Source organism: Pyrus communis, chromosome 2 (assembly GCF_041283825.1).
Source record: "Pyrus communis isolate YQ-2024b chromosome 2, ASM4128382v1, whole genome shotgun sequence".
Lineage (NCBI taxonomy): Eukaryota > Viridiplantae > Streptophyta > Magnoliopsida > Rosales > Rosaceae > Pyrus > Pyrus communis.
In genome coordinates, this window is record NC_142566.1 from 18,548,383 (window position 1) to 18,557,584 (window position 9,202).

The 9,202-nt window shown below is 37.4% G+C and overlaps 1 protein-coding gene across 2 annotated transcripts; it reads right to left on the reverse strand.

Annotated features, from left to right (window-relative positions):
- Positions 1-4,456: 4,456 nt before the first annotated feature.
- On the reverse strand, positions 4,457-8,963 carry LOC137747425 (PI-PLC X domain-containing protein At5g67130). 2 transcript variants are annotated; one of them, XM_068487529.2, is made up of 9 exons: positions 8,712-8,963; positions 8,503-8,604; positions 8,260-8,382; positions 8,013-8,150; positions 6,267-6,365; positions 5,553-5,856; positions 5,164-5,387; positions 4,826-4,912; positions 4,457-4,733 (listed from the first exon to the last, which is right to left on the reverse strand). In XM_068487529.2, exons 2-9 carry the CDS (start codon positions 8,581-8,583, stop codon positions 4,545-4,547), a joined length of 1,245 nt encoding a protein of 414 aa, XP_068343630.2. In that variant the 5' UTR covers positions 8,584-8,604; positions 8,712-8,963; the 3' UTR covers positions 4,457-4,544. The 2 variants fall into 2 exon arrangements, with proteins under 2 accessions (XP_068343630.2, XP_068343631.2); XM_068487530.2 differs by having other exon boundaries at positions 8,692-8,828.
- Positions 8,964-9,202: the final 239 nt, after the last annotated feature.

A 9,202-nucleotide genomic window follows, 5' to 3' on the forward strand; every position in this document is an offset into this window, starting at 1 on the left:
GGATGGATGTGATGATTTGGAATTTGTTACCTATTTTGGACACTCTTGGCTGATTGTCCATTGCTCCCGCATAAGACAACCGGTGTGTCTCAGCGGTGACTTTGTCTTTTTTACTAAAAATCCACGTGTCGCCTTGTGATTATTTTTAGCTCCACAATCGTTGCTCAAGCCGTCGTGGATTAACGAAGGATCTCGGGTCTAAACATGGTTTAAACTGGCCTAGTCGCCATCGATGCTCAACTGGATGCTTTATATGAGAAATTGGTGATATTAAGAGAAAAAAAAAATGGAGTGTAAGTATCATCTTCTTGGCCACTGCATTTTTATATTGGAATTTAACCTTGAAATAATGTCAAACTAGATCTTCTCCACTCTAACCACCGCCCACCGCCATCGCCCCCCTTCTACTAGAAGATCTCCATTTTCTTTCTTCCTTTACTAAAAACATTTAGGAATTTGAGATTGGCCACCCAAAACCACAAAGTAGCAACCATGGTAGTGTTCAACAAAGAAGCAACCATGACGTTGGTCTGGATCTAGAGATTGACGATGATTAAATATCATGACACACCCCGACCCGGAATGTCCATTAGGACTCTGAATCGAGCTGTGCTACCGACACCTGGAAGGTGACGAAGTCATAAAGTGTAGTGATGTGGAAAATGTGAATAAATTTAAACCTAAAAGTGCCTAAATATAAGAGTGCGCCGTGAGCAGGAATGAACCCATTTCACACGTGATGTCAGAGCATAAGTACACTACAGTAAGATATGGTGAGAATGATACCATCGAAGGTAATCGTCTACACCAAGATTTGTCAAGAATCCTCGTTGATAAGAAAGCTCAGCTACTAAAACTAGAGGGGTGAAAAAACAAGGGTGAGTGGGCCTGAAAATAAAGTTTTAATAAAAACCTTTCAAAACGTTAGAACCCCTCGCCGTAAAACATGTATAGTTTCCAGAAAATCATACTACATATAGGTATGAAATCAAATGCAAATCCACAATAATTCTAGAAATATGCCAATCACAATATCTTAACAGTAGCATAATAAAATCAGATGCTCATTGATCTATGCTAGCACACAATTAGAGTCGCCTAATGCAACTTGTACAACTGAATTGATGCTCATCAATCTATGCTAGCACACAAGTCGGAGTTACCTAATGCAACATATACGACATGACTGTGTGTAATCATAATATACGCTTTAATGCTACAATCACATGAAGACTGGTGCTATTCGTGGTCACATATGAGTTGGAGTTGCTTATTGCAACTTGTACGACAAGATGTCGGAGTTGCCTATTGCAACCTGTACGACATGACTTGCACCTACTTGGATCCAAGGCGAGCGTGCAGTGTGGATGTGAACATACACGTGAAAGACTGGCCCTAGCCCTGGCCCTGGGAGAGCACTAACACCGGGGTGTAGCAATGATGAGCAGACTACATAGATACAATTATGCCATAACGATTCAATAATTCTAATCAACATACTAACATTCATAACCGTAGATATAATTATGGAATCAAATATTATAAGCATACCTGTGCATCCCGTAGGATGTAGCATATTCCATAATTTCTAGTCAATATAGCATTCATCAAAGCCGTTACTTGGATTAAGGCATCTTGCAGGATCTGGAATAATTTCATAAATTCCGTCATTTTGCTAATGCTTGTAAATTTTAGTCTAATCCAAGCGTACGAAAGAAATTCTTTTTCAAATGCATAAATGGAAACTCTCAATCATATATATATATATGCATATATAAACTATAAAAAAGAAAAGACCTACTCACCTGAAGTCCACACTACAACTCTCTAGCACGAATATCGAGGCATCACGAACTATCGTCGCCTAGAAAAAATACCAAATCACGTCTCAGAATTCTTATCGACGAGGATTCTTGGCAAATCTTGGTGTAGACGATTACCTTTGATGGTATAATTCTCACCCTATCTTACTGTATTGTACTTATGCTCTGACATCACGTGTGAAATGGGTTCATTTCCGCTTACAGCGCACTCTTATATGTAGGCACTTTTAGGTTTAAATTTATTCACATTATCACTACACTTTATGGCTTCGTTACCTTCCAGGTGTCGGCTAGCACAGCTCGATTCGGAGTCCTAGTGAACATTCTGGGTCGGGGTGTGTCATGTCAGGTACGTGTTGTTTGCGTGAATGCTGCCACCACGGCGGGGATAAAAAATTGGTGTTTCTCGGCAACGAAGAATGACTCGACGTCGGCTTGGCGAGTGAGGTCGAGCTCGACATGGTTGTAGAGGAGCCCAGGTGTAGCTTTGTGGACAATGGTGGAGAAGAGGTGTCGAAGGAGGTGCTGCGCTGTGTTTCAGTGATGAAGGAAGGAAAGGGGGCGGGAAGAAGGGTTAGGATGGATGGTTTGGTTAGGATGGGCCCCACTCCTCTTTATTTAATTTTTCTTGGCATAAAAAATAATAAAAATTTTAAAAATTGATTATTTTATAATTTTATTTTTTATCTACCTGTTCTGCCCCTTCAGAAAAATATGGCCTCCACACTTATCACATCAGGATTTAATAGAAAAATTAACAGAAAAGTTAACAGAGGGTTGACGTTGCAACAAATTCGTTAGTTAAGGTATGACATTACAATGTTTAAAAGATGAGGTATGAGATTGTAATGCGATCCATAGTTAAGGTAATTTTATGTAATCTACCCTATTTTTAATAAACTACTTGACCTTGCAGAGGTCCCTGTCTCCGCTGCACATGGAAATTGGTATTTGTTTGTTTCTTTTATGTTGCCCAGTACATTGAAGACAAGTCACCAATTGTTCATGTGAACAAGTTACAGTGCTCTAGTTTATGATATGCTCCGAAAGAATGAAGAATGAAGGATCGAATGTGCGGTAAAAAATCTGACAACCAAGGACCTTGATATATAGGTACACTAGTGCATATTGAAAAATCCCTACAATTGTGTGGCTGTCCGAAGAACTAGAGATTTCTCAGTGTCATTGGTTGTACATGCGTAGCTGTATATAATTGGTGATAATGTAGATTCTCTCATTGAGAGCAACAATATACCCTATCATTGTGTGTAAATTCTATTTTGTCTACAAGTTACAATATTGATGACACGACTCAATGTACATATTCTTATCTGTACAACACTTATCATATGACACAAGGAGGTATATCTTCAATTATAGGAAATATTCTCTACTTGAGAACAAATTGATACACAATATAATTTATTTTTTAAGCAATGCTAGTAACCTTCTCATTTTACATTCTTAATTCTCTCTCATCTTACAATGTTGAACCATAATAAGATTTGTTTTAGGTCATCCTTTAAAAGTAAACTTCGCCAAATCCATAATCATTTAGTCACTTAACGATTGTCCAACATATATATATATATATATATATATATATATATTATACACACACACACACACACACACACCATGTTCTTCAATTACACGTTGAGACTTGACAAAGTTAATCAAACATAAGTTTTTATTGGGTTGATTTTTTTTGCAAAATTGATCTTTATAGGATGAATTAAAAAGTAGATAATTTTAATTATTGTGAAACATTGTATATGAGGAGGAGATTCGATGTGGTCTGACTGAGAATAGTGGTAGTATATCCCCTAGACTATGTGCAACCCATGATTTAAAGCTTAAAGCCACCCAAGCCTTTTGCAACAAATGGGTCAAATTAACTCATGGGTAAGAGGGGTCATATTCCACCTAAGTGATAAGCCAGGCCTATCTCTCTCGGGCCCATGGTGCATGTGGACGTGCCACAAAGTTATTTCCAATTGAAAGGGTTAAATATAACCTTATTTGGGTTATAGTTCTTAAAAAAAAATATATTTTTAAATGAATAATATCAGGCCATATTCATATATCATCTACAACCGAAAGAGCTAAATATAGCATTCAATAATTTTTTAGTTTTAAGTTTATACTTTAAATTTATTAGTTAATTTAATTAAACTATTGTTGATTGTTTTCAAATTTAGCTATTGAATATGAACCAATCATTGCAAAAAATGCTAAGAGGGGGCTACATTTGGCCAACTTGGTGCTCTTTGGTAAATAATGGCTTGATAGGTTCCATAGAATTATAGCTAGTTGGAGATGAGTATTTAAACAAATCAGGCAATTTTTTAGCTTTTGAACCTTTACCCTCTCCATTGTACAACTATGATCGAATATGAGCATATCTAACGGTAAAAATTTGTGACCCAAATTAGTCTCGTAGTTTACATGACATGTCTTGGGTTCGATTCTCGACGTTGATAAATCACACAGTAGTGGCCAGGAGGAGGCTAAAATACCTTTGTGAGTCTTTCCAACTCTTGAAATGATGGACTGCCGTGGTGAAGTAGTTGGTCCCTTAAAAAAAAAAAAAAAAAAAAAAAAACCAAGAAAGAGGGTTGCACGTGGTCTCATAATAGAGGAATCAAATTTTTCTCCAAAAAAATGTCTCGTGTGGTTTAAAAATTACAAGAGAGGTAGCAAGCAAAAGTAGAGAACAAATTATATCTGAATTGAGAGAGTTGTAGCCAAAATTGTTCCACACAACCACAACAACCGGACTGATTTGCCCCGAGAAGCAAAGTTACCGGAACCTGGTTGAGAGGATGTGGTGGTGGTGGCGGCAGCAGGTGGCGGCGGAGCAAGTTTTGGGACGTCGCATGAACCAAATGTAACGTTACCACCATTTACCTGCTCATACAAGATAGATTGGAAAACTTAGGATGAATTTCATATTGCCCTTGTTTGACAAGTTATAAAGTCTAATTGTAAATTTTGCAAACCTTGCAGTAAGTGATTCTGTCACAGCCACATGTCAGATGGCCACTGGCTTCATCCACTGCTTCTGGAGCACCACCACCATCACTTTTCTGCAGCAAAGAAACCAGAATTGGTTAGGCAAATGCATGCAAATATGTCTTTTTTTTGGATAGTAATTTTCGCACTCTTATTTTCTCTCCGCACTCCTCCATTTTTCTAGTCTTTTGATTGAATAAATCACGGGAGAACTGAGGGACAAAGAGGAGTGCATAAGGAGAAAACGGGAGTGTGTCACTACCCGTCCTTTTATCTACTTGACACTGTTTCCAAGAGTTTCCTGTGGAAATGTCTCAATTAATACCTCATAATAATCAACAGCAATGAAGTTTGGCCACCGTTTCCCGGCTGCTTCATAGCAAGTTTTCGACTCACTCAGTAAGGGAGCTGAATTGTCCATGCAAGATGCTGATGCATTTGGAGGATCGCGAAAATAGTTCACAAGAACTAGTGATTTAGACGTTGTGTCCATTGGAGATGATTCAGCACGACTCGGACATGAACCAGGTACCATCCCTCCATTTCCATCTGAGAATATAGTACACGAAACAAAATTGAGGAAAATCTTCAGCCAGGAATTAATCTTTACACGCGCATTAAAACAAAGTTGAGGAAAATTTTAGGAACAAATATTGAACAAACAATCCGGTGAAGTGCTTGACATCTTGAAAAGTAATAAAATATAGGACTTACATTGATTTTCGACAACATAGTTCCACTCATAAGCAATTCCCTCTGAAGCCTCCTTAGCTTTCTTCGAGGTGAAGACCACCAACCGCTGATTATTCTGGACCATATCATCAACAGTTGGCCAATCGCTTCCGTTCTTTGGCATCTGAGCAACTGGGAACCAAAATTTTTTGAGGTCAGCTGCCTCAAAGACCTTTGTCAGGCCCATTGGAGATTCCACATAATCTTCGATAAAAATGGTGACAATCTCTGAGGGGTTGGATTCCAAAAAGGTTTTAATATCTCTCAGCACGTTAATAGCAGGTTGCTGCAGAGAAAATTGGTGCACACGAGCAAAATCAACAGCAGCATTTCAGTTTTGAACCTTTAAAACTTTAAATAACAGTAAAGCGAGTAAAAGCTCATTTGGGATTGTTTCTGCAGGAAACTTCAGCTCATAGGTGCTTATGCTAAAAGTGCTTTCATTAGAAACATCTAAATTTTTTATTTAAAATCTTTCTGATTAAGCATCTGACAGTTGCTCCTCTAGAAGCTCTTCTAAGACCCAGAAGCACTTCTATCTGTTTCTATATAACGCAGTAAGAAGTGCTTTGGGTTGTTAGAAAACCTTATAGCCTTTCCACAAGCAAAATCCCAAACGGACTCTAAATATTTAAGCACGATGTTTTTCTTGTAATACCAATTCAATTTGGCAAAAGCATAATTTGAAGCACTTACAAATGCAGTGAAGTTGTAACATTTGCCACCATACGAGTGACATAACCAGACGTCGTTGTTGAAGTCATACATATCCAGCATCAACCCTCGGACACCATTCTAGCAATCGACAAAATAAAACATAGGAAATATCGGTCTTTAGCATAGCAGTTGAAACAAGTTTAAATCGACCAAATTATAATTTTTAACACAAAATGGTAAAAGTAACTGAAAAACAAATTCCAATATAAATAATTCATTTTTATTAGCATAATTCAGGTGCACCAAAGAAAAGCAAGAGTTATAAGGTGAAACGGCCATATCAGCCTAAACGTGTGCAACTAATCTAAGCATTTCTCGGAGAGTAAAAAGGGTATGAATCAGCCTACACGCGTATGCAACTTATATTAGCATTTCGTAAACTAGCAAAATATGTGGTAGGTAGTAGTCTCTCATGACAACACATGGAAAGTGAAGTGTTTCAGGTGGATTAGGTGGATGCTTCTCTTTTAATCAACATAAATACCCAAATGATTCCATTTCTTAATTTTTAAAAGGAACAGGTAATTTAGCAAAATGAGAAAAAAATGACAGCTACGCATGTGCTTCAATAATCACTCAGACATCCACATGCTTAACCTGATATCTTTTTCTTTTTTTTTTAAACATTTTTATTTATGCCCTGAATTAAATTTTTAACGACTTGGCTACTGTATATGTATTTACTTAATACATTTGTCATATATGCAAAATTACAAAATATAGGTGGGATTCTCTTAGTTTAAAATACTTTCCTGTAAAGTCTGCATGCAAAACAACACAACACACACCACCAAGGGTTCAACATGAGCTAGCTTGACCTAGAGGTGTCAGACGGGCGAGCCGGCACGATCACGGCACGGGCACGACCCACTTATATAAGGCATGTCACGGTCTAAGCCCATTTAAATAAAACACAACACGACACGATTCGTAAAAAGTAGTCGGACTGGGCCTAAGATTTTGTCCAATGAGCCGACTGGCCCTTGACCCGTTGGGCCCATCATGGGCCAAGCACGGCCGCAGCTCATTAAAGAAAATCTTATTTATTCATTATTTTCCAATTAAAACATATATTTCTTTTCTTTTTTTTTATTTTTGTCAAAAATTAAAACATACATTTTAATGTTAGTAAAACTTAATATTAGCTGCATTTAGCTTAATAACATGTTCAAATAAGTTTTTGTAAAATTTTAAAATAACTAAAGTTTATTTTGCCTAAGTCGGCCCGTTTAGTGACCCTACGCAGCATGACCTAGGTCTTAATCGACTAGGTATGCGGGCCGAACTGAGCTTAGTGTTTTATTAAGCGGGTCGGCCCAAGCGCGATTCATTTGACACATCTAGCTTGACGTCATCAATGGAGTGACAAACTGCCACGTCATAAAAAATATATTGATTTTGTCAAAACCATGAAATAAGAGAATATAAAAAGGATAAACCTGAAAAATCAAACATTTGTCTGGTCAACATTTCCATCATTTGACTACCGTTTGATTACACACCAGCCATCTTTGCAGTTTGTCATCCAAGAACACAATTTCTCGGGGTTTGTCAAATTAGCTAGAGCATCGTGACTTTTTTAATTTTTTTATACGTAATTCAGACAAATATAGTGTGACAATAAAATTGCATTCTCTAAAAAGAAAAAGAAAAAGTCCAAAAATAAACAGAAAAAGGGTAAAAAAAAAAAAATGCAGGGTAGAGATTATTTGAAGAGAAACTTACTTTGAGTTGGTTGGCAACGGTGTCGTTCTGGTTCATGGGAGCAACAATTAAGGAACCGGTGGCGGACCTAACTCCAGCTTGAGCGTATGAGTTGTGGGTGGTTAGCCATGAATACCGATTGAATGGCAGACCTTTCACCTATAATTAATCACCATTTGCAAATTAATTGGCAATATTAAAACCAAACCCATCTGCGCCAACCAAACCAATATTAAATTACGTAATTAATTAAGGAAAAAATGATTACCTTTGATGTGGGACTGGTGGGTTGAATCCGGGTGCATCTGGGTCGGGTGTTGCCATTTGCAGCGCAGGTTTGGCAGCTCAGACCGGCGTCGCAGTCCCTGTCTTTCGAGCACGTCTCTCCGATCTGTTTGGCATTTGGGAAAAACCCAGAAAAGGTAAGAAAAAGTGATTCCCAGAAAATTAATTACATTGAGAATTTGAGATAACACGAGCTAATTAGATGTGGTCTATAAATAAATAAAACCTGGAGACAGAAGGAGGAAGACAATAGGAAAATTGCAATGAAGAGAGCTTGAAGCTGGAGATCAGTTAATAAAGTTGCCATCTTTTGATATTCTTTGAGACCCTGCAATTGTGAGGTAACAAAAGAAGAAATGGGTAAAAGGGGTTTATGGGTTTGCAAGAAAGGAAAGAGAGATTTTAAGAATGTTACCAAAAGAGGGAAGCTTTTACCTCAAATCCCCAGGTTCCTCTCTGTTTTTTGAGACAATTTCAGGGTATTTGTTTATCTTGAGAGAGATGGAGATGAGAGAGAGAGAGGAGGAGGAGGAGGAGGAGATATAGAGAGGGTGGGAGAGTGAGATGAGATTTAAAAAAAAAAAAAAAAAAAAAAAGAAAAAATATAAGAGGAAAGAAGTGATTGAAAGAGAGAGAGTGGGAGTTGGGTTTGGGTTTAGTCTCAGTTTCCTGAGGAAGGTGCGGGGTTGGGATGCTGGAACGTGGGAATGTTTTATTTTGGACAGACTTCTCCTGAGGCAGTAATATTACCGTTTTTATCCATATATTTTATTTTACTTCTCGCATACTTTTTGATAATTTTTGTTTGTTGATCTTCTTCGATTCATTTGATCCGAAGGTCAAAAATTAAAAAAATATATAAAAAGTAAAATAGAATATATGGATATCATACATTTTTTTTAAATTTTTACAACAGGGATTTATGG

Bases quoted from the DNA above. Each gene is read 5' to 3' on its own strand.
- LOC137747425 (XM_068487529.2), bottom strand. From the start codon at position 8,583: ATGGCAACTTTATTAACTGATCTCCAGCTTCAAGCTCTCTTCATTGCA. The intron at 4,913-5,163 runs GTATTAATTGAG...TCTTTGCTGCAG, and splicing joins TTGCTGTTGATTATTATGAG to AAAAGTGATGGTGGTGGTGC. The intron at 4,734-4,825 runs GTTTGCAAAATT...TTGTATGAGCAG, and splicing joins ACAGAATCACTTACTGCAAG to GTAAATGGTGGTAACGTTAC.